Source organism: Somniosus microcephalus, chromosome 6, assembly GCF_052327205.1.
Source record: "Somniosus microcephalus isolate GS21.2 chromosome 6, FLI_Smic_1.0, whole genome shotgun sequence".
In the NCBI taxonomy this organism is placed as follows: domain Eukaryota; kingdom Metazoa; phylum Chordata; class Chondrichthyes; order Squaliformes; family Somniosidae; genus Somniosus; species Somniosus microcephalus.
In genome coordinates this window covers 246520638-246546996 of record NC_140992.1, presented here as the reverse complement: position 1 = coordinate 246546996, position 26359 = coordinate 246520638, and the positions used below count along the sequence as shown (strand labels likewise).

At 43.4% G+C, this 26359-nt stretch overlaps 1 protein-coding gene across 3 annotated transcripts in view; it reads right to left on the bottom strand.

Annotated features, from left to right (window-relative positions):
• Positions 1-25989, bottom strand: part of wwp2 (WW domain containing E3 ubiquitin protein ligase 2) — a 172961-nt gene extending 146972 nt beyond the window's left edge. The window contains exons 1-2 of one of the 3 annotated variants that reach the window (XM_085991726.1): positions 25884-25989; positions 14449-14532 (exon numbers count right to left, since the gene is read on the bottom strand). In XM_085991726.1, the coding sequence (XP_085847852.1) occupies positions 14449-14518 (70 nt within the window). In that variant the 5' untranslated portion in view covers positions 14519-14532; positions 25884-25989. Of the gene's footprint in view, positions 1-14448; positions 14533-25731; positions 25808-25883 lie in introns of those variants that run through there. The other 2 variants (XM_085991724.1, XM_085991725.1) reach the window with 2 other exon arrangements.
• Between the last annotated feature and the right edge of the window lie 370 nt (positions 25990-26359).

Below are 26359 nucleotides of genomic sequence, written 5' to 3'. Positions count from 1 at the left end.
TCAGGCTGAACCAGAATGTTCGCAAATTCAGAGTCCTATTTGAATCTGCACTGAGACTCTGACCCCATATACTCTCCATCACAAAAACCACTTACTTCCACCTCCATAACATCACTCTTCTCTGCCCTGACCACAACCTATCTGGCCCTGAAACTCTCAACTATGCCGTTCACTGGCAGACATGACTGTGCTGGTGCTCTCCTGGCTAGCCTCCCATTTGTCACTCTCCATAAACTTTGATTCATCCAAAACTCTGCTGCCTGTATGCCACCCCACATCAAGTCCCGCTCAACCATCACCCGTTCCGGTCCTTTAAATTTAAAATTCTCATTCATTTGTTTAAAATCGCTTCATGGCCTCACCCCTGTAACCTCCTCCAGTACCACAACCTCCTTCCAACACCATTCCTGATTCCGGTCTCTTGGGCATCTCCCCTCCCTTCTTCCTACCATTGGTGACCATGCCTTTAGCCACCTGGTTCCATGCTCTGGAATTCCCTCCCTAAATCCCTCTGCCTCCCCACATCCCTTTAAGACCTTGCTTAAAATCCACCTCTTTGACCAAGCTATTAGTCACCCTCCTAATATCACCTTCTTGGGTTCCACCTCTGACCTTGTCTCATTACACCTTTGTGAAGCGCCTTGGGATGTTTTTCGATGTTATTTGTACTATATGGGTGTAAATATTACTTTGATAGCGTAAGCAACTGTACTTCTCGGTTATTTATTGATATGAACATTTTGTGCAAAAAATATTTCATGTCTAACTCAATCATCCAGACATCACAAGAACAAAGAACACCAGTAACATAAAGGCCTAGTCACCACAGGAATCAACATTTTTCTGATTTTCAATAATAGTATGCTGTGAGCCATGGCTCAGTTGGTAGCACCCTCGCCTCCGAGTCTGAAAGTTGTTGGTTCAGGTCCCACTCCAGAGACTTGAGTACAAAAATCTAGGCTGACAGTGCAGTACAGAGGGAGTGCTGCATTGTCGGAGGTGCCGTCTTTCATATAAGTCGTTAAACCGAGGCCCCATCTGCTCTCCAAGGTGGACATAAAAGATCCCATGGCACTATTTAAAGAACAGGGGAGTTAGCCCCAATGTCCTGACCAATATTTGTCTCTCAACTAACATCACTAAAACAGATTATCTGGTCATTATCACATTGCTGTTTGAGAGAGTTTGCTGTGCGCAAATTGGCTGCCGCGTTTCCTACATTGCAACAGTGACTACACATCAAAAAGTACTTCATTGGCTGTAAAGCACTTTGGGACGCCCTGTGGCCGTGAAAGGCATTTATAAGTGCAAGTCTTTCTTTCTTGAACATTCACCCCTTACTTCTTTTTTACATTCACAGGATGTGGACACTGCTGGCAAGGCCTGCATTTATTGCTCATCACGATAACGGAGTGGCTTGCTGGGCCATTTCAGAGGGCAGTTAAGAGTCATCCACATTGCTGTGGGTCTGGAGTCACATATAGGCCAGACCAGGTAAGGACGGCAGATTTCCTTCCCTAAAGGACATTAGTGAACCAGATGGGGTTTTACGACAAACCAGTAGTATCATGGTCACCATTACCGATACTAGCTTTTTATTCCAGATTTATTTAATGAACTGAATTTAAATTCCCCAGCTGCCGTGGTGGGATTTGAACTCATGTCTCCGGATCATTAGTCTGGCCTCTGGATTACTAGTCCAGTAACATAATCACGATGCTACTGTGCTTAGTGCAGGTGTCCAACCCGAGGCCCCCAACCATTGGATATGTAAGCACAAAGGCTCCACGGAATACAGCTGTGTGGCCCAAGACAAAATGGTTGACTTAATGACTGAAAGCACAACATGGTGTAGTACTAAACTATACAGGCCAGAAAGTCTCAAAGCGTGAATTAGCTAACCTCAGCTGGGGCAGCATTTTCACCACAAATATGATCACGAATTCAAATTTTATTTCTCCCCCTCCCCTGAAGACATTGACTTTTTGATGCTGTACAGCTCCAGAAGCGCCAGTGACTCTCAGTAGGTATCCAAGTGATATTCTATAGGTATGAACCTAGACATCGCGTGCAGATTGAATACTGGACCCACAGGGGCATCACAGCGGAGTTTGATCCTGTCCTCACAAGATGACCACATGCATACTTTCAACTGGGGTCACTAAACACAATGGGGAAATGGGAACACTGCTGATTTTCCCCTCCTATTGGTAGGGTGCAGAGTCCCCTACATCACTGCCTCGCCTGGCTTCTGCTAACACAGCACAGATCAGAAATCACCTTCTTGGTTAGTATATTCAGCTGCGTTACTTGCTGATTTATCATGCTGAACTATTGGGAGAATGAGTTTTGAAAGTTTAAATTCTGAGGTTTGCAGGATCTTAAATGAAGCTACATTTATAAACAATAAACTTCTAAAAACATTATAAAAGTATCCTTTTAGGAAAGCTCCTGGTTGTACTGTTAAAAGACTTTTGTTATTAAAACATGAATATATTTTTTCCCCAGTTGATCACATTATGACTCATAACAAGGTTCTGTGATTTGATCTATAGCTGCAACCACATCGTGCCAAAAGAAACAAGTCTGTCTGATTTCCAGCTAGAATTACGTCAATAGATGACACTAATGCAGGCAGAGCCAATGTGTGGTGATTTCTTTTGTGTGAACTAATTTTTACGATTTCTTTTTGGGGTAATACTGGATAATGAATCAAGAAAATCATGTTTCTAAAAACCGTAACCGTGTTACGAGTTTTAAAAACACACAGGTCCACTCACTGCAAACTACTTTTATGGTAATGGAGAAATACTGCAGATAGAGGTCAAGGGCAAATGTTGGAACTCGTATCAAAAAAACTACCCTCGGAGATCACAGCATCATTCAGCTTATTCCATGTTCAGTGCCATTTTAGATCTTACAATGTTTCGTCAGCAGGTCCAGTCTGTAAAGCTGACTAAATTGGATAGATGGGCACTCAGTAAATGAACTATCAAACTATGAGGAAGAGAGTGTTTAAAGACCAGGACCTCAAACCCAGCACCAAGCTCATGCTCTGCAGAGCAGTAGTGATACCCGCCCTCCTGTATGCCTCAGAGACATGGACCATGTACAGCAGGCACCTCAAAGCACTGGAGAGGTACCACCAACGCTGCCTCCGCAAGATCCTGCAAATCCATTGGCAGGATAGGCACACCAACGTCAGTGTTCTCCCTAAGGCCAACATCCCTCGATCTTTGATCACACTCGATCAGCTCCAATGGACGGGTCACATCGTCCGCATGCCCGATACGAGACTCTCAAAACAAGCGCTCTACTCGGAGCTCTGACACGGCAGGAGAGCCCCAGGTGGGCAGAGGAAACGCTTCAAGGACACCCTCAAAGCCACCTTGAAAAAGTGCAACACCCGCACCGACACCCGAGAATCCCTGGCCCAAGACCGTACAAAGTGGAGGAGAAGCATCTGGGAAGGCGCCGAATACCTCGAGTCTCTTCGCCGGGAGCAAGCGGAAGCCAAGCGCAAGCAGCACAAGGAGCGCATGTCAACCCAAGCACCCCACCCACCTGCCCCTTCAACCACCGTCTGCCCCACCTGTGAACAGAGACTGTAGGTCCCACATTGGACTCATCAGTCACCTGAGAACTCATTTTTAATGTGGAAGCAAGTCATCCTCGGTTCCGAGGGACTGCCTAAGAAATGAACTATCAGAACATTTCCTGCACTTGGAAATCCAAGCATCCATACAACACAAAATAGTCTCGTTAAATTGAAATCAAGATGTTAAATAGAGATCAGGATGTTAATATGGTATGTGTCACAATTCTGTTACTGGAAGTTACTTCAGTTTAGCTCAGGAAACCATGCAGCATGAATATTTCCATCGAATGTTATGCTGCTGTATTTGTGTACTGCGTTTTTGTGGCAAGTTCAACTTCAGCTTCTCTTACCAATTTCTTCCCTCCATTGGTTTCTCTTCCTGTTTACTTTATTACGCAAGAAAACTTAGACAAGCATCATGAAATTTGGATGACTCAAGTCTCGATTGGCATGCATGCAGACAATCCAATCTGATATATCTAGCGTGCAGTAAATGCTTATGATCAACTGGAAGGAACCTCTCTCTACTCCACAGTCCACTCCCAATTGGCAAGCTTCCTGTTAGGATGGAGCATCCAGAGAAATTATCACACAGAAAAAGACTGAACAATTTCAACAGAATGTCCTGTTTTTTTCAATATTATCTGATCTGTGGGCTTCCGTGCATTTATCAGTTCCTAATAGAATGAGGATCTTTTGAGGCGGGAGAATACAGAGGGCGCAGCATTTGCTTTATGGTTAGGCTGACCTCAGATGCATCCCTTCTCATTTCACAAAACCATAGAAATTTCAGTACAAGAGAAAACTATTTGGTTCTCTGTCTCTGCATCAGCAACAGTTCTCAAAGCTAAAGGCCCTTCATTCAATTTCTCTGCTCTTTCCATACTTTATTAATATTTTTTTGTTCATCCAAATTTTTCTTAAATATATGATTGACTTGGCTTCAACAGCTACCTTTGGCCAATGTTCCCTGTAAGCTGTGCTTTGTTCTGCACGGCCTGTTTCTTTTAAGGCGCGGTCTCTTTACATTTCTGCGCATGCGCGGTATTTACAATAGAAAAGCCGGTGAGCAGCCTGCGCAGGACTTGTCACATTACTGCGCAGCCGTACGCACGCACCTTAGCGGGAACGTAGCTTGTGATTATGTATTCTACAATCTAATACTCGTGAAAAAATTTCCTCCAACCGCTCACTTAGAATCATAGAAATTTACGGCACAGGAGGCGGCCATTCGGCCTATCGTGTCCGTGCTGGCCAAAAAGAGCCATCCAGCCTAATTCCATTTTACAGTTCTTGGTCCGTAGCCTTGTAGGTTATGACACTTCAAGTGCATGTCCAAGTACTTTTTAAATGCGATGAGGGTTTCTGCCTTTAACACCCTTTCAGGCAGTAAGTTCCAGACCCCCACCACCCTCTGGGTGAAAAAAGTTCTCAACTTCCCTCTAATCCTTCTACCAATTACTTTAAATCTATGCCCCCTGGTTATTGGCCTCTCTGCTAAGGGAAATAGTTCCTTCCTATCCACTCTATCTAGGCCTCTCATCATTTTATGCATCAATTAAGTCTCCCCTCAGCCTCCTCTGTTCCAAAGAAAACAACCCCAGCCTATCCAATCTTTCCTCATAGCTAAAACTCACCAGTCCGGGCAACAACCTGGTAAATCTCCTCTGTACCCTCTCTAGTGCAATCACATCTTTCCTGTAATGTGGGGATGCAGTACGGCCTAACTAGTGTTTTATACAGTTCAAGCATAGCCTCCCTGTTCTTATAGTCTGTGCCTTTGGCTAATAAAGGAAAGTATCCTGTATGCCTTCTTAACCACCTTATCAACCCGTCCTGCTACCTTCTAGTAGTAATCTTCAATTTATACTCCGATTAACCATTCACCAGCCAATGAAATAATCTTTTACTATTTACCCTCAAACTCTCATAAATCTATTAGATTTCCCCCTTAGCCTACACTGCACAGTGAATACAGACTAGTTTTCAAGTCTAATATAACTATTCTCTCGCCCCTGCAGGCATCTAGTGACTGTCCCCCAATTTAATCAACCATACCTTTCCCAGGTGTGTCTATCTTAGATTTATTTTTGTACTAAACTACTAGTACCTGTTTGTACTATATTACCAGAGTCAATTTGTAACACTGTCTTATTCATTTTTTCAGGAGCAAATAACCAACAGGAGGAAAGTCCTTTCCAAATTATTTACACCAATTTAGTTTGACATTCCTAATTACTTATATTTTGCTACACTGGATTGTAAAAAGGGCAGCTTCATTCAACAATTGCTGACAACAAGTCGAGTGACATCCTATTCACATGACGTAGTTTTCAAAAAACTACTTTACAATTAACACAATTTGAAGATAATCACTCGACTGCATCTAGATTTCTACTAGCCAATCACACTAAAGCAGCAAAAAGTGAGATTTGGCGCTCAAGTCACTTACACAGCAAACATGTAACTCCATCGTATTCCCAGTGACCCACAGCCTAGAGTCTACACTGGGCATCTTACCATTGGAGTAGCAGGAAATTGCCCAGCAACAGCCTGCAACATTTTGGGAAGGGTAGGGCAGCAGTGAAGGAACGTGGAGGGAAGCATTGAAAAAGAGTACACTGGAGACAAAAAAGTCTAACAAAAGGAAAGTGATTTAGTAACTGAAAGATCCAAACTTTATTATAATATGGGGTTTAGAAATGGGTTCATAATTTGTACATGGTCAGTTCTTCAACAGCATGAATAACAAATAAACAGAAAATATTTACCCCATGCCTGCCTTCAGATTGATGAATGGAGGATTACTCCAAAATAACTGGCAGCTTATATACTCCTGTGTATTACTGAACATGTTAAATAAAACAATTGGAACCACAATAAAATTGAAACTCCCCATGGTTTCTACTTGTACGAAGTTTGCATGCCACCAAATGACATCTCATTAAACTACATTTTACTGCAATTCTAAGTTTTTCTGCCACAATCTCGCTCTAAACTCTTAACTGTGATTAAAGGTTTACAAAGGTTAATTATACCTTACAGCAGAACATTTGTTATGAAGGCCATTAAGAAAATATGGGAAAAGGAATTGCACTTCATATTTAAATAGAATGTTAAGTGATTTATCTCCAACATCGGAAACAGAATTTGAGTTTCATGGGAAACAAGACGGAATTTGATTTTTATCCTTGTTTATGCCTTGTATGTCAAAAGAAATAAAATGTTAAAAGTATGTCACAAATCATTTCATCCAATATGACTATGTTAACGTTAAATGTACTGGAATTCATTACTTAGACAATACTGATATGTTTGAATGTATCCCAGCCGATGTTCCTCCGAAGGTGCGCGGGCGCATAATCAGGAGGACCCGCACAGGCCGCTCACAAGTTGTTGCTGCTGGGAGATACCGCGCATGCGCAGTAAATTTATTGGGACCACGCATGAAAAAAAGAAATTAGAGGGATCATTGATCCCAGCAGTTGGTCTACGTACTACATTAACAATTTATATCACCAACACAGGGAATGGCCATCAGAATGTATGGTCGTAATCTCAAGTTCTTTATGAAGTAAGTCAAACTATAAAAGTTATCTTGTTGCAATAAAACCCAGGTTAACCTCACACTTTCCAGTCTCCCCTTCCCTATCTTACTGCAGGCTCGTCTGCCTATCTCAGCCACAGTAGTCAAAGGAAGATGTCAAGGAAACTAAAACTGAAAAGGAAATGTTTCACAATACAACTTTATGTTTTTTTAATTTAGTGAAATAATAAAAGTAATCAGTAAAGTGGCGGATCACGTATAAACCAGATTTTATAATATTTTAAAATCTTTAGATAAAAAATCCTCATTACTTGGTTCAATTCCCGTTCCACTGTGTAGAATGACTGACTTGCATTAACATAGCGAGTTCAATGTTCAGGACATCCAAAGCAGTTCATTGCCCATTAAAAAAAAAATTAAGTATAGTCGCTGTTTTAGAAACATATAGAAGATAGGAGCAGGAGTAGGCCATTCGGCCCTTCGAGCCTGCTCCGCCATTCAATGTGATCATGGCTGATCATCCAAATTCAGTACCCTGTCCCTGCCTTTTCCCCATATCCCTTGATCCCTTTAGCCTCAAGAAATATATCCAACTCTTTCTTGAATATATTTAATGAACTAGCCTCCACCGCCCTCTGTGGCAGAGAATTCCACAGGTTCACCACTCTTTGGGTGAAGAAATTCCTCCTCATTTCAGTCCTAAATGGCTTACCCCTTATCCTTAGACTATGACCCCTGGTTCTGGACTCCCCGGCCATCAGAAACATCCTTCCTGCATCTAGTCTGTCCAGACCTGACAGAATTTTATAGGTTTCGATGAGATCCCCTCTCAATCTTCTAAACTCCAGTGAGTATAAGCCCAATCGACACAATCTCTCCTCATACGTCATTCCTGCCATCCCAGGTATCAGCCTGGTGAATCTTCGCTGCACTCCCTCCATGGCAAGAACGTCCTTCCTCAGGTAAGGTGACCAAAACTGCACACAATACTCAAGGTGCGGTCTCACCAAGGCCCTGTACAACTGTAGCAAGACATCCTTGTTCCTGTACTCGAACCCTCTTGCTACGAAGGCCAACATACCATTTGCCTTCTTAACCGCCTGCTGCACCTGCATGCTTACCTTCAGCGACTGGTGCACAAGAACACCCAGGTCTCTTTGCACTTCCCCTTCTCCCAATCTATTGCCATTCAAATAATAATCTGCCTTCCTGTTTTTGCCGCCAAAGTGGATAACCTCACATTTATACACATTATAGTGCATTTGCCATGTTTCTGCCCGATCACCCAACCTGTCCAAATCGTACTGGAGTTTCCCGACATCCTCCTCGCAGCTTACCCTCCCACCCAGCTTTGTGTCGTCTGCCAATTTGGAGATATTACATCCAATTCCCTCGTCCAGATCATTAATATATATTGTGAACAGCTGGGGTCCTAGGACCGATCCTTGCGGTACCCCACTAGTCACTGCCTGCCACTTGGAAAACGACCAGTTTATTCCAACTCTGCTTTCTGTCCGCCAACCAGTTCTCTATCCAAGTCAATACCTTGCCCCCAATCCCATGTGCCTTAATTTTGCACGCTAATCTCTTATGTGGGACCTTATCGAAAGCCTTCTGAAAGTCCAAATACACCACATCCACTGGTTCTCCTTTATCTATTTTACCAGTTACATCCTCAAAAAATTCCAGTAGATTAGTCAAGCATGATTTACCTTTTGTAAATCCATGTTGACTTTGTCCGATCCTGTCACTGCTTTCCAAGTGCTCTGCTATTACATCTTTTATAATAGACTCTAGCATTTTCCCCACTACCGATGTCAGGCTTACCGGTCTATAATTCCCCGCTTTTTCTCTACCACCTTTTTTGAATAGTGGGGGAACATTAGCTACCCTCCAATCCATGGGTACCGTTCCAGCAAATGCACCAGCAAATTTGTGCACAGCAAGGTCCCACAAACAGCAATGAAATCAATGACCAGTTAATCTATTTTGGTGGTACTAGTTGAAGGATGAATGCTGACCAGGACACCAGAAGAATACCCTGCTCTTCTTCAAAAAGATGTGGTGAGGGAAATAAGAGCCCCTATTCTCGGTGCATACAAACATCAGATGAGTTTGAACTCCCTAACTTAGTCATATTTCTGAAATTACTCCAGCCCAAGTCCAACTTCATCTGACTACAATGGCCCAGATTTTGCAGTCAGCAGCAAAGTGACGGCACTCGCCAGTGACCTCGAAGAAAGCTGTACACAAACTTTTAGTGGGCTCTGGATCATCGCTTTCACTTGACTTTCCATCTGGCGCCATCTATAGGGGATCTGTGGCGTCCAGCAAGTGATGTCATCAAGCAGGCGAAGCAGCCAACCACACTGAAAAATTCTCACAGACAGCAAACCAGGAAGTAAAAAGCAGGTTTTATGATTCACTTTTTATAATTTTTACAGAAAGCAAAATAAAGATTGCGACATATACATGGGATTAAGGTAAAAGCTGAAATATTATAAACAAACTTTAAGAAAAATTAAATAAAAATTCATTTATTTTAAAAATCTATGGAATTATCATCATGGAATGGAGAAAATGGCACTCCACAAATATAAAATTAGTTCTTCAGGGCCAGAGAGGTTGTTCAGCAGTAATTATGACTCAGTATGCCATTAAACAAGGGTTTTTACGTAAAAAGTTGGAAGTTTGCATCATTTATTTCAGTGATTTCTAATTGATTTCCATCTGCGAGGACTGCAACAGCGCATCTTGTGGAGGAGCAGGGTATCACTGACAGCAACGTCAGGATTTCCGCGTTTAACTGCGCATCTCCAGAAGTTGCTGTCAGTTTTACAGAGTAATGACAGCAAACACTGACAGATTCGCCATCATTACAACTGCAAATTCCTAGTCAATTTTTAAAAATTCATTCTTGGGATACAAGCATCGCTACCTAGGTTAGCATTTATTGCTCATCCCTAGTTGCCCTTGAGAGGTGGCGGTAAGCCGCCTTCTTGGACCGCTGCAATCTGTGTTGTGAAGGTGCTCCCACAGTGCTGTTAGGTAGGGAGTTCCAGGATTTTAACACAGTAACGATGAAGTGTGTGACATGGAGATGATTGTGTTCCCATGTGCCTGCTTGCCCTTCTAGGTGATAGAGACTTCTTCTACAGCACCTCCCAAACCTATGAGTTGCTGCAGTGCATCCTGTAGATGGTACACACTACAGCCACAGTGCGCAGGTAGTGGAGGGAGTGACTGCTTAGGGTGGTGGATGAACTGCCAATTGAGCAGACTGCTTTGGCCTGGATGGTGTTGAGCTTCTTGGGTATTGATGCAGCTGCAGTCAAAAAGGCAAGTGGAGAGTATTCCATCACACTCCTGACTAGTGCCATGTAGGTGGTGGAGGGAGTCAGGATGTGACCCACTCGCCGCAGAATACCCAGCCGCTGACCTGCTCTAGAATACGTAGCATTTATGTGGCTGGTCCAGTTGAGTTTCTGGTTAATGGTCACTCCCAGGATATTGATGGTAAGGAATTTGGTGATGGTAATGCCATTGAATGGCAAGGGGAGGTGATTAGACTCTCTCTTGTTGGATATAGTCATTGCCTGGCACTTGTGTGGAGTGAAAGTTACTTGCCACTCATCAGCCTAAGCCTGGATGTTGTCCAGGTCTTGCTACATGCTGGCATGGGCTGCTTTATTATCCGAGGAATTGCGAAGGGAACCGAACACAGTGCAATCATCAGTGAACAGCCTCAGAAGCAGCTGAAGATGGTTGGGCCTATTGCGAAATGAAATGCAGCTAACAGCTAGACACGCCATCTCATCTTTTACATTTGCAGGGAATTTCTTGATTTAAAAGTGACCAAATCAAACCTATAAAACTATTTTCAGCCTATAAGAAACACTTTCTCAGGCTGAGTGTTCAAATCTGGAGATCTGTACTATTTCACATTTCCAGATGCTTTTGAATTGGAAAATATGGCAGAGAACTGGTTTGGAACCAATTGACATCTATAACTCTACAAATAAATTGGCAACCTTTGAATACACAAAAAAAATTGAAATTGCGCTCACACTTATTCACGCAGTTCAGGTGCTGCTGCAAACAACACTGGGCATCAGCCAAGCTGAACCTCACCCACCATAATAAATTGTTTCTGGGAGACTCAGGAAGACTCGAAGAAATTTAGGCCAAAATGCTACATAAGTATTGAAGATCAAATAGGCATTTTCCCAGGACATGAAGAGTTAAACATAGAAACATAGAAGATAGGAGCAGGAGTAGGCCATTCGGCCCTTCGAGCCTGCTCCGCCATTCAACGAGATCATGGCTGATCATCCAAACCCTAGCACCCGGTCCCTACACCGACAGCCATCCCACCCAAGCCCTATCCCCGTAACCCCACATATTTAATCCCCCCTAACACTAAGGGCCAATTTTTTTATCATGGCCAATCAACCTAACCCGCACATCTTTGGACTGTGGGAGGAAACCGGAGCACCCGGAGAAAACCCACGCAAACACGGGGAGAATGTGCAAACTCCACACAGACAGTCACCCGAGGCCGGATTTGAACCCGGGTCCCTGGCGCTGTGAGGCAACAGTGCTAACCACTGTTAACTTAGGATAAAGTTCAGAAGTACATAGTGCAGCAATATTTGTAACAGTAATATTTGTAAATCAATTGAAAAACACAAAACCATGCCTTGCCCCAAGTTGAGTCGATAGAATAGGAATCCTGTCTAAATTCTACAGAAAGAGCAAAGACACTAAAATGATAAGTATAGCAAGTTTCCCAGGGACAGTCTTATTGTATGTCCTTCCCCACCCCCTGCCCCCTGATCAATTCAAAAATAATCGCACTGCCCTGCTCTCCCCTCATATTCTTGTATCTTCCTCAGTTTCAGACAGTTATCCCTTAAAAGATGCTATAGTCTCTGTCTCAACCACTCCCTGTGGGCAAGCTTACCATCCTCCAACAATCCTCTACATAAAGAAATTTCTCCTAACCTCTCCCACTTTTAATGATCATTTTGAATTGATGGCCCGTAGTCACCAACGCCCCAATCAGAGGAAATACTCTTTCCCTAGTCACTATCAAAACCCTTCCTAATTTTAAACACCTCTATTAACTCTCCTCAGACTTCTCTGCTCCAGTGGAATTAGTCCCAGTACCTCGAGCTTCTCATCTTTGGAATCATCCTTCTGTACCTATGACGTATGCGCTCTATGGCTTCAATGTCCTTTCTATAATGATTGCCCCAAACTGCACACAGTCCTCTAACTACAGCCTCACCATTGTTCTGTATAAATGTTTCAGTGCTTCTTTAATCTTATACCCTATGCCTACAGTTATAAAAAAAATTCTACTGGCTTTTTATGGCTTTATTTACCTCGCCAGAGAATTATGTATTTGAAACCCATAGGTCTCTGTTCATCCACACCTTTCAGTGTCTTTCCACTGAGTTTACACTCCTATTTCTAGTTTTTTTCCTCTAAAAACAGATTACCTCACACCTATCCATGTTAAATTGCATATGCCACCCATCTGCTCTGTTAACTTGTCTATGTCTTTCTGAAGATTTTTTAAAATTCCTCCTCAACATTTGCCAAACCTCCTCCTTTTGTGTCACCACCAAATTGCAAGATCATGTTCCCTATACCCAAGTCCAAATCATCTATATGTACAGAGAACAAAAGTGGGCCAGCATTTATCTTGGTGTGCACCATTTCCATACCTTCTCCAGTCCAAGCAACATCCACATACCCTAATTCTTTCTTTCCTGTCCATCAACCAACTTTCTATCCCTGCTGCCATAATTCCTAACAAGGCTTTTGTCGTTGTGCTACATAAATGTAAGTTGCCGTTATGAGACATCTTATTGAATGCCTTCTGAAAATCCACGTGCTACATCTATTGCATTGCCTTTAATCTATCCAATCTGTCATTTCTTCAAAAGTAATACCGAGCACAAAGGAAGATGCTTGTGGTTGTTGGAGACCAATCATCTCAGTCCCAGGACATCGCTGCAGGAGTTCCTCAGGGCAGTGTCCTAGGCCCAACCATCTTCACCTGTTTCATCAATAACCTTCCTTCCATCATAAGGTCAGAAGTGGGGATGTTCGCTGATGATTACAGTGTTCTGTTCCATTCGCAACTCCTCAGATAATGAAGCAGTCCGTACCTGCATGCAGCAAGACCTGGATGACATTCAGGCTTGGGCTGATAAGTGGCAAATAACATTCGCGCCACATAAATGCTGGTCAATGACCATCTCCAATAAGAGAAAGTCCCCTTGACATTCAATGGCATTACCATCGTCGAATCCCCCACCATCAACATCTTAGGGGTCATAATTGACTGGCCCAGCCACATAAATACTGTGGCTACAAGAGCAGGTCAGAGGTTGAGTATTCTGCAGCGAGTGTCTCACTTCCTGACTCCCCAAAGCCTTTCCACTATCTACAAGGCACAAGTCAGGAGTGTGATGGAATACTCCCAACTTGCCTGGATGAGTGCAGTTCCAAAAACACTCAAGAAGCTCAACACCATCCAGGACAAAGCAGCCCGCTTGATTGGCTCCCCATCCACCACCTTAAACATTCACTCCTCCACCATCGGTGCACTGTGTCTGCAGTGCAGCAACTCGCCAAGACTTCTTCGACAGCAGTTTCCAAACCCACACCCTCTACCACCTAGAAGGACAAGGACAAAGGCAGCCGGTGCATGGGAACACTATCACCTCTGTTCCCCTTCAAGTTACACACCATCCTGACTTGGAAATATATCGCCATTCCTTCATTGCCATTGGGTCAAAATCCTGGAATTCCCTACCAAACAGCACTGTGGGAGTACCTTCACCACAAGGACTGCAGCAGTTCAAGAAGGCGGCTCACCACCACCTTCTCAAGGGCAATTAGGGATGGGCAATAAATGCTGGCCTTGCCATCGACACCCACATCCCGCCAATGAATTAATAGATTGTACTTTGCTGTTTTCTATCAATAACACAATTTTGTAGGTTACAGCAATTTTCATAAAATTAGTCTCTGATGACTCAATTAAATCCCCAAATCTCGAAGTTGACCTGGATGTGCAGGTCAGTGTGTGAATGAATCCAGAAGAACCGCTATCAGACAAGTAAACTTGTCCATGCTTCTTATGACGTCACAGCAAAGTAAAATTTGGAAGGTAGGATTCGGAGAGATTACCTGAAAGTGACCAACTGCACATCAATTGTGCGACCATAACTTCAACACTGCCGTTACAGTTAGTAAACTGACTGGCATTAACCAACTCTGGACTTACTTTTTAAGTTCAACTGTGACTTTTCCAAGGCTTGGTCACTCCCAGCAATACTAGAACTGGCGGTTGCCATGACATCACACCACTCTGAAAAGAAACAAACATGTATCAACACTTCAAATGAATATTATTCATGCCAGTTTTTGGCTCCATTTTGTTGTAAAAACTTCTTGTGTTTCATTTCTCCTCTTTTAAAAGTTTCATATATTCCCCACTCTACATTTGCAGCAGTCATTACTATTTTTAATTTTCTGTCAGTTGTCGTACCATTTCTACAGACAAAATGCGTTCAGCCTTTTCTTTCTGCATGTATACAAAGAATTACCATCTGCTCCCACAAATTACCACAAGCTGGGGTGCAGAACTACAATCTGCGTGCTTCATTTACATCTGTTTTGTACAAGTGCTCCTGAGTGTTGCACATGTAACAAATTCAATGTTAAAAATATTAATATTCCAGAAACAGGGGGATAATTGAATTTAAAATATACAGTTTTCAGCAACAGTCACTTACTTCCCCTTTCTCCACATAAACAACATACTTACAAAAATATGTATCACAAAACCCGTTTCACAAGTCACACATCTGTGCTGGTTATGATGACCTATAAACCAGGTGCACCTTAGGCAACCATGAAAAATGATTTTTGTCAGCTGGCCACCACATGTAAAAAAAAATTATGGTGCAACTTTTACCCCCGTTGCAACCTGTTAAACACAGTAACAAGCTTTGATTATATTACTTTAAAAAATTCACTGGATCACTAGGTACGCTGAATAAACTAACCCAGTTAGACATTTTCATAGCTTATTATCCCAATATGCAAGTTAGTTTAATACTTAAGACACATTTCTTCCAAATACAGAATCAGAGGTTACAATAGGGGGGAAAATAATAAAAAATGTTTTCTGTCAACCTGATCTACTTGAAGCGTTAACAAGTGAACGTTTAATAGATATTTAGTTAGTTGTGAATCCTCTATTTAATACATATGACAACATTTTAAAATATTGACGTTATGTGGCGGAGCCACTAAGGGACTCCGATCAAATGTATATAATTCCCTTTAACAATATGTTAACTACAGCCTGAGTCTGTATCTTTGTATATACGGTTTGCATGTACAGAGCGCGGTCCCTTTAAGAGCGCGGGCAAACGCGATGACGTCACGCCGTTCATCGCGTGATCCCCCATCGGCGGGAAAAACGTGATGACGTCATGACGCCAGCCACGGGACCGTCCAAGCAGTCCTCGTGGAGCTTCCGAATTGACTAGACCTTTATTCGTAGTTTTCTTGCATCTGTTTGTTAAACTCAATTAGTTTCACATTAAACATCGTTTGTTTGATCGCCTGAGTCGACCTCAGTCTCTTGATAGGAACTAGACATTCCTCCGTTGGTGACCCCGACTTTTGCGAATGGTTTTCGCAGAAGGAACGAAGCATGGAAACGAACGCCGTTGCATTGAAGCTACCGCAATTCTGGGAGCAACAAGGGACCGCCTGGTTCATCCAGGTCGAAGCCCAGTTTGCATTACGGAACATTGTTGCGGATCAGACCCGATATTTTCACGTGGTCTCCGCACTCGACAGCTCCACCGCGTCGCGGATCGTCAGCTTGCTTGAGAACCCCCCGGACGACCGCGAGTATGAAACAATCAAGGCGCGGTTGTTACAGGTCTTCGGGCTCACGAAGTCGGAGCGTGCCCGCCGCCGACTGCTCGCTATGCCCGGCCTCGGGGACTCCAAGCCATCTGAGCTCATGAGCCAAATGCTCACGCTCCTTGGCTCCGAACCAGAATGCTTCCTCTTTAGGGAGCTCTTCCTCAGTCAGTTACCGGAGCAAGTACAAACTGCCCTGGGCAGGTCCGAAGTCTCAGACTGCGCAGCGCTGGCTGCCGAAGCGGACAAGATTTTCTCGGTGACGTAGCAGTACTGCGCTGCCACGAGACGCCCATCCCCCACAGACGTCACCCCAGCTCCTCAACCTTCGGGGCTGTGCTCCTACCACGCACTGTTTGGCACGAAAGCCAGATGTTGCCGCCCTCCCTGCAGCTTCTCTCCCAAAAAAAACCAACTGCAACCCCGGCAAAAGAAGAACGGGTCTGACGGGTGCCCCGCGGCTGCGATGGCAATCGGAAATTCTGGCAAGCTGTTGTTCATCATCGATTCCATCTCTGGTCAGCGATTCCTATGCAACACCGGTGCACAGTGCAGCATTATACCCGCGTCCGCTATTGATGTTCAAGCTGGGAGGCACGGCCTCTCACTCGAAGCAGCTAATGGCGGAGCTATCCGGACCTTCGGCAAACGGCGGGTCCAGGTGTGCTTCGGCAGCCAGCGATTTGTTTGGGAATTTGTTACGGCCAGGGTTTCACAAGCCATCCTCGGCGCGGATTTCCTGTGCGCCAACGGCCTCCTGGTCGATGTGAGGAACCGACGGCTGATCAACGCGGCCACGTTTCACTCCATTCCTTGCCACCGTGGTACCACCATGTCGCGCACCGTCCCCTGCGCTTTCCCAACTCCGGACGAGTTCGCTCGCCTGCTCGGTGAATTTCCGGACCTGACCAAACCTACGTTCTCCTCTACGGCCACGAAGCATGGTGTGGAACACCACATCACTATCACCGGCCCCCCCAGTCCAGGCGCCTCGAACCCGGCAAGCTGGCGGTCGCGAAGGTGGAGTTCGCTACGATGGAACGCCTGGGGATTATTCGCCGGTCCAATAGTCCCTGGTCTTCGCCTCTCCACATAGTACCAAAACATGGCGGCCATGCGGCGACTTGACGACGCTACCACTCCTGATCGATACCCGATCCCCCACATTCAGGATTTCTCTGCCCATTTGGCTGGGAACACCGTGTTTTCCAAGGTGGATCTGGTCCGAGGCTACCACCAGGTCCCGGTACACCCACAGGACGTGCAGAAGACCGCAGTCATCACCCCATTCGGCCTTTTTGAATTTCTGAGGATGCCTTTTGGGTTGAAGAATGCTGCCCAGGCCTTCCAGCGCCTCATGGACTCCGTGCTGCGGGACCTCAAGTTCCTTTCCGTCTATTTAGACGACATCCTCGTGGCCAGTCGAAGTAAGGAGGAACACATCGCACACCTACGCACCCTCTTTCGTCGCCTCAGCCAACACGGCCTGATTCTCAACCTGGCCAAGTGTCAGTTTGGTCTGCCCCACATTGATTTCCTGGGACATCGCATTACATCGGAGGGAGCGGTGCCTTTGCAAGCAAAGGTAGAGGCGGTGACATCCTTTCCGCGCCCGCAGACCATCAAGGCCCTGCAGGAGTTCCTCGGGATGGTAAATTTTTACCACCGCTTCATCCCTAAGGCAGCTCTGCTCATACAGCCCCTGTACGAGGCCCTCAAGGGCAAGTCTGGCAAGGACCCGGTAAGCTGGACGGTCGACATGGACCGGGCGTTCGTTGACACAAAAAGCGCCCTCGCCAACGCGACCATGCTGGAGCACCCGCTGCCAAGTGCCACCATCGCCCTCGCCACCGACCCGTCAGACTACGCCATCGACGCAGTGCAGAAACATGAAACTGAGGATGTGTCTGCTTACTCAGGTGGACATGAAAGATCCCACAGCACTTTTTAAAGAAAAGCGGCGAGCTCACCCAGTATTCTGTCCTCGCATCAACCAACAGAACCCAAAACATGGATAAACTGATCATTCAATTCACTGGCTGTTTATGGGACCATGCTATGCACAGTTTGGCTGCGGTGTTTGCCTACTTTAAGTGACTGCTCTTCAAAAGCAATTGGCTGTGAAGTGTCGAGATGTCCTGTGGACATAAGGCACTCTAGAAATGCAAGTGCTATTCAGAGCGAATATTTTGTTTACATCAGTGGTTGTGCAATAGCCTGCAGAAATGCATTTCAACATATTTTACCAGAAAACTGATGGCAGATATTAAATATATTGCTTTTTTTATATACAAGTCATGGTGGAAGTGATGTGTACTAATGGAGCACAGAGCAATTGTTGGAGATAACTGTAGAAAAGGAATCAATTCTAAAAAAAAAGGAATCAGCAGAACTCAAGGTGGCTAAGTTTAGTTTTGAAGAAGTGACTGATTGGATTGATAAAGGGAGGGCAGTAGGAGTGGCGTATATGGATTTTCAAAAGGCATTCAATAAGGTGTCTCAGAAGAGGCTGGGTAAAACAAAATGTTGGGGTATGGCTCGAAAGTTGGTTGACTGACGGTAAACAATTTTGAGTTTTATAAATAGGGGCACAGAGTACAAGAGTAAAAAAGCAATGATGAATATATACAGAACATTGGTTAGGCCACAGACGACTGTGTGCTTCCTCTGGCTGGGGTGTCAGTGATGAGGGGGTCATCAATGCAAAATTATTTTTAAAAGAGGAGAAATTTCGGTGTGCAGAGGGTTGTTGCTTTGCCACAGGGAGGATTGAGGCAGAGACTATTGCATCTTAAGGGAAAACTGGATAACTATTTGAAACAGAGGAAGATACAAGAAAATGGGGAGAGAGCAGTGCAATGCAATTAGATTAGGATTGCTGTCGCAAACAGCTGGCACAGATACGATGGGCCGAATGGCCTCCTTCTCTGCTATAAACTTCTATGGTCCTATGGTTCTATTTACCAAGAATGTGATCCAGCTTCCTTAAGTAGAAAAAGTACAGTACTGCACTTCCTTGTAATTTGGCAATTACCCACAATTAATGCAGAGGCAAACCAATATGCTGAGGCAGTATGGTGTAACAGTTTCACACGGAGGAGGAATTTTTAAAGCAGAGAGTGAGACATTACATTGCACACCTTCCAACAGCTAAAAATGAGCATTGACGCCAGGCTGGGAGAAGATCAAGTGTCTGTTCTGCAAATCAAAGAATGCTAGAATACCTTAAGAAACAGGGAATGGGGGGGAAGTAACTTTCACAATATGATAAAGGGAATAAAATATATTTCTTCTCTTTAGTTAAGTCCATGCCATTAGTACAGGTGAGCAACCAATGTGACAGCAGTTGCAGACCTGTACCCAGGCTAACATGATCAACAAATTCGCTCTCTTTGGGGAAGCAGCTGATCCCATTATAATCCAGCTCAGACTCAGAGTCCATCCGAGACCAGGAACGCAGCACAGGGAGAACATCAGGCACAACCCTGTGCCGTACCACAACATGTGGTCAAATTATCAGCAATCATGTTATCGCACAGATTCTGCTGGATACACAATCAGACTGTGTAATTAAGTAAACTATGTTTAAGCCATTCATAACCAGATAAATTCCTTTCTGTACTGCAGCTCCTTTATTGAAATATAAATTCAGGTCTCCTCATAAGTGTGCAAGGCACACCAGAATATTCCCATTTTACCAAGCATTTCAATAAAATAATACTCAGATGCACTGTGGAAATCCACATTTAGTTGAACAATGTGCTCACCAGCTTAACAAATGTCATATCTGCACGTTGGATTTACCCAAATAACTTCACAAATCAACTGCGGACTGTGTATCTCAGGAACAAAGCAACTGCTGAAACGATTGAAGCTAAAATTCTAGAGAATGTATTGTCCCTGTATTTAACAAGTAGAAAGGCCTGCTGTGGAGGAAATTTTCCTTAAACCTTTCACTTTGAGCTATCTAGTGTCTGCAGCACTTATGCCGTTAACCTCCATTCTTCACCTAGCGTTTAGGGCAAATCCCCAGAGCCAAAACTCCAGGCCAAAAAGCAAAGAGCAGTGTTCCAAGTGCCTAATTTATGCGTTACATCAGTCTCTACCATACAAATTTAAATATCCAAGCATCAAAATGTTTTCATAGTTTGGCTTCCTGTAGGACACTGCAACTTTAAGATCAGGTATATGGATTTTACTGGATGACCAGTAAACAATGCAAGTTGTGTGATGTTTAGTTATTTTTCTATGGGTAGGGTATATGTCTACATTATTATCCCTTTAAAAAAAACAATATACGTTTCTACTTTTATCTAAATATAAACATTGATAAAAGGATAAACAGTTAATGCTTATCACATCACTATAGGAAGTGAACTGGACAAGCACAAGAGAGCGGAGTTAACCTGAAAGACTGAAGGTTAAGAAACTCAGGTTCTTACCGACTGATGTATCATTTTGCACAATTCAACTCTACCTCCCTGAAGCCAGGTTCCTTAATGCCCCAAAGAAGTCAATATTTATCATTTAATTAAATTAAATGTTTGAGTTGAAGGGGAGGCCGGGAGACGGAGTGGGCGAGTGCAGAACATCTGTAACGTTAAAAAAAAAGTCCCAAGGTGCTTCAGAGGTGCAAACAGAAAAAATGGACGCCAAAACAAAGAGAGATATTAGGGGTTGACCAAAAGCTTTGTTAGAAGTGGGTTTTAAGCAGAGCTTTAAAAGGAGGCGGAGGTTTTAAGGAGGAAATTCCAGAGCATGGGGCCTCGAGGACCATCAGTGGAGGGGGTGAGGGGTGAAAAGCAGGATGCACAAAAAGCAGAGTCAGAGGAAGGAAGATTTCGAGGGGGGATTTTCGGGCTGGAGGAGGTTAGACAGATAGGCTTGGGCAAGGCCATGAATGGATTTCAGGGAAGGAGGAGAAGGGAGGGCAAAGGAGGAAGAGAAGTGAAGAGGAACAAGATTAGATTTGAACAAATGTTAAGGAAATACTCTACGGTAAGTCCCATTGTCTAGTCCGCAAGTATTTTTGCTATAAATAACCCTTTTAGACAAAACATTTCTTTTCAACTCACACAAAAATGACGTGCATCCCTTCTCATCGTTATGTACAGAAAGAAATTAATTGACGACAGCAATCTCAATCAGAAGTGCAGCCACCTTAAGTATAAAAGGTACACCAGGGTCTTTTTCTGGAGCACTTCTCTTTGTGAATGTTTCTTAAAAGGAGCACGAATGGCAACACTCTCTTTTTAATACACCGTCTTAATTAAATGTCTATTTAATCAAGGAAAATGACAAATCTATTGCTCCTTTAGTTTTGCACATCACACAATCTTTTGTTGGAACAAGATATGGTATGTCATAACTCTGTGGAATCACATTTGTAGGTGCACAAGTTAGAAATACACAGGGAAACAAATCAGCTGGCGTAAGGACCAAAACTCAGAAATTTAAAGATATTAACATTATATCAACGTGTCGCATTAAAATAAAGCACACTGCTTAAACAAAATATATCAAACTGTAAAGTTAAATGTAGATTATCACAAACTAATCCCACAAAATATCCACCATTTTTGCTGAAACTGTACAGAAAATCATTCCTTGAAAGGAAAATCTCATGCTATTTAAACAAAAACTGGCAAATGTTGACTGGTTTTTGCAGCATAACACATGACAAATTTATTTTGAACTAAAATAGCAGGGATGTCTGTGCACTATTATTGTGCTAGATGGCTTCTACTGGTAACCTCTTTAATCCTGCAATCATATACATTGTAGATGAAGCGCATGATCATATCTCTCTATACCAGAAGACATTCAATTGATTTTTTTTTTAGGACTGCAAAACAGTTACAAACACTGAGCCAATCAACTTGGCTTATTGGTGGCACTTTCACCAACGTCCAAAGGCTTGTAAATGCAAGCACTAGACCAGGACCCAAGCACATAAATCTAGGCAGACATCACAGTGTCGTACTGAGGAAGTGCTGCACTGTTGGAGAAGTTGTTAAACTGGCCTCCCATTCTGGTAACTCAAGGGGAAGTTCAGGATCCCATGGCTCTATACCAAGAGCTGTAAGGAATTCTTCTGGTTTGTCGGTTAACATTGTTCCCTGAACCAACATTACCAAAAATAGATTTAAGTGGTCATTCATGTCATTGTTGTTTGTGGGACCTTGCGGTGTGCAAAATGGCTGCCATGTTCATCTACATAACAATGGCTGCACTCCAAAGTCATTTGTTGATGTAAAGTGCTTAGGGCCATTTGTAAGAGATGTAATTCGGCACTATATAAACACAAGTTCTTTCTTTGTATTTTTCTCCAATATTATGAGCTAAATGTTCAATCTATTTCCAAATTTTGAGTTCGAATGACTGCCCAGTTCATTAGCCGCAACAGGTAAGGCGTTAAATTGTCAATTTCAATTCATTTACTGGTAAACAAAATCAGTTTCCAAGTATACTTAACCAAGTAGCTGTGTTTTGTGGAACCTTTTCTCACCATCAAGGCTACGCTGCTGCATTTTCATCATAGAGCATATTCTGGGAAAGATGGCAATTATAGCCATTTCTCAGACTGCGTTATTTAACAGATTTCTACATTCTGTCCAAAATAGTTACAGGGCAGCTACAAAGCACAAGCTAGCTGTAACACTTGTCATTTTCCCAGAACACGGGGCTATGGTGCCTCCCTGGTGCTTTAAAAATCACAGTGCAACAAATGATTAATCTGCAATAGCTAGCAAAATATTTTGTGAGAAACTGTTGAAGGTAATTACTTGCTGGTGTTCCAGCATACAATATAATGCCACGCTTTGTTCTTGAATTTTCGCAATTATGTCAGTTGGCAGTACTCTTGTCTCTGGACAAGAAATCATGGGTTTAAGTCACAGCTGGGAGCCCCAATCTAATGAGTTTTAAAAATCTTCAACATTCTACTTTCTCTGCTTCTTTCAACACAATCCCAACCCACGCCCCCCGCCACCCCAAAAGAAAACGTTCCAACATAAATGAATGTGATCTCTTAAAATTAACAGGGCTTTCTCTTTTATGGACAAGTGACAAACTGAAAATGCGGTCTGTCAAACCCAAAGCAAAACCACGTCAAAATATATTACCGACACTTGCACATGACTTTTTTGTCATGTCGATTAACATATTCTGTAACTTATCTACCCGGCGTGTGCTTTATTTCTATTTCAAAATATTATCAGGCTCATTATGTGGCTTACAACAGTTACATGCTCAGAGTAATACATAACACAGTATTAAACTCCAGAAATAAGTGTCATAGGTTTTCAAACCAGAGTTCCAAGGTCATCAGAAATCTGCCCACCCGAGGACAGAAATGCTCTGCACCGTAAACACAGCATCTCAAGAATTTGGTAGTCTAAATTTTCTCTGTATTTGTTGATCTAAAAGCGCCTTACTTTAGTTGTTATATACTAAATATTCTCTGCAATAGCGCCATTTTTCTTTGGGTAGCTAACACTTGCTTTGAAAGTTAGGACAAGGATCTCCCGAGTGTGCCAATATTTGCAGGGAACCCACACGCAGTTTGAAAACCACTGCTCCAATTGTATCGATCTTTACAACCGTCACAAGGAAAATGACCTATGGCTGCCCAGCTCTGCCAGTATGTTTCCGACAATAGATAACATGCATATGTAAACAAAATATGCACACAGGCTGAAAACTTCAGAAGGGTCTTCATTAAAGGGATAGTGAAAGAATTTCACAATAGCAAAACAAGGGGTGTATTTACACTACAGGTTTAGCATTGGCGTCAAGTATTTTCAGCTTTTCACCAACACTAAACATCTGGCCCTGGAATTTCCTCCATGAGCACAACACAGAAGTTAGACCCAAAAATGCGCCCATTCTGCGGACGCACAGATTTCCAGTGAATCTCCTTAGAATACACCGGACATAAAATAGGCATATAGTAGCATAAATAAACAATTGGAGACCAAGGAGAGCACCAAACTCTCACCATATATTTCGCTTTAAATATGAAAATTAAAGTTTCAACTCATTCAGTCTTCATTCATGCACATAATGTTTAAGAAGCTACAATCAGGGAAGCCTTTCAATTATACTTCTGCCATAAAAATACATTAAAAGAAATAGAAAGTACAGCAGGTCTGAGGATAATTTTTTTTTTTTTTTTTTTAAATTGCAAACTGTAATAAAACAAATGGCACTGGCCCGGAATTTTCAATCCTGATGAATGCGAAATGGCAGCGTTCGCCGTCATTTCGCCTTTGAAACTGACCGCAACTTCAGGATATAGCGCACGAGCAGCCTAACGCAGAAATCCTGAAGTTGCGGTCTGCCATTCTCTGTTCCTCCACAGGCTGCGCTGTGGACCCCCCCACCCCGACCCTGGCTGGCAATCAGTGAAATCGCTAATCTGACCAAAACTTCCCCTTTTCCAAACAAATATCGCTGTTAGAAACCCCGTAAAAAGTTAAGACCCATTCAATGAGATGTAACTGGGTTTTTAACAGCAATCTGAGTAATAACTACTGATAAACAACTGCTCTGGCCCTGAAAAACGAATTTTATATTGATGGAATGTCAAATTTCCCCATTAAATTAAAAATTTAGATTTTCAAATTATCAAAAAAAAATTAAACTTTGTTCATGATATTTCAACTTCTACCTTAACCCAATGTGTATGTCCCAATCTTTATTTTGCTCTGTAATTTTAAAAAAATGTATTAGTGCTTTCTATTTCCTGGTTCCCTTCTGCAATGTGATTGGCTGCTTAGACAGCTTGCTGACATCACAGCAGCTCGCACTATGGGATTCCCACTAAACTGCATTGATTTCAACCGCACATCGGAAAAGCCAAACTCCTCGCCGCAAGAGAGCGCAAGATTTTTGTGGGAAACCTACTTCGGGGCCAGCGGCGAATGCCATTGCTTCGCCGCTGACCGCAAATTACGGCTCATTGTTTCCGACTGCAGCTAAAAAATCTGGCCGCAACTTGTAACAGGCTTCCGAGCAAATGCAATTGCAGGAAATTTGCATACGAGGCTCTGTAACTTGCTGGCGAGGGGAGAGATGTGTTCGGGCAGAGATCGATCGATGGATAGACGACCGTAAAAGATCAAGGAGAATTGGGCATGATGTACTTGAACACACGTAACTCACTTCCGGCCAAAAGTCCACAATCAATATTAAGCCCCATAATTAGACTGTGCTCAGGTTACGCACATCTCTGGGCACAAATACAGAGAAAATTCAAGGCTCCGGGGCATAAATCATGTATGAAGATTATGAACCAGTTCCCAAGCAAGGTTAGCAGTTTATTGCCTGAATCCAAATAATTTCTCCCCCCTCCTTGTAGGAGATAATGTTAGAAACTGCACCTGCATAAGTTGTTTTGAAATTTCAAGCCACTGTGGCATTTAATTGTAGGTAAATTTACTGGAAAGCGGAATATGAAAGCGATCAGAGTTGTCCAGCAGCCAGCTAGACCTTCCTAGGTATGTGAGTTAAAAGGCCTGGGGCCGCAGGGTCCCACCGACTCTCTTCCCCTCAGAAACGCGACTGTTTTTGTTTATCAGCGACTGGAAGCCTGAACAAACAGAGCGCTGCCGGCTTCACTCACCCAAACACACCGGGTACTCCCCGCGCCCTCTCCCTGCCGAAAAACACAGACCCGTGTGTAAATAAATAAACTAGCTGCTCCTAAAGGCCAAAAACCCCGCCACCCGGCTACCATTGATTCCCACCCCCACAGCCAGGACCCTCCGCTTTTACCTCAGCCGCCGCTTCCACTTCCGCCAACACCAACGCCGTCACCTGACAGCAGGTCACCTGACCGGAAGTGCTGCTGCAGCATAGCAACAAGAAGTCTGAGCCTATGGCCTGGCCCGGACCTGGCTTGTTAGCGGAGTCTGATTGGGAGCAGTTTGCCTACGTGCCACTTTCATTTTTCAGAGCTGTCAAGCCTGACTCATTTGGAAACGAGGCCCTCACATTTCTTTATATTTCAAAATGTGGTCAATATTGATGTATGCTACTCTTACCACCCAACACCATGCAAATGATCAGGGAAATTTATTAGCAAGGACTTGCATCCTATAATGTCCTTGGGATGACCTAAAGCACTTTATAACCAATGGATTACATTTGAAGTGCCGGCACTGCTGTTATGTAGGCAAATACTGCAGCAAAATTGCACACAGCAAACTACATCCCCCCCCACCTGTTAAGTCTGTGTGTTATAGTGAGAA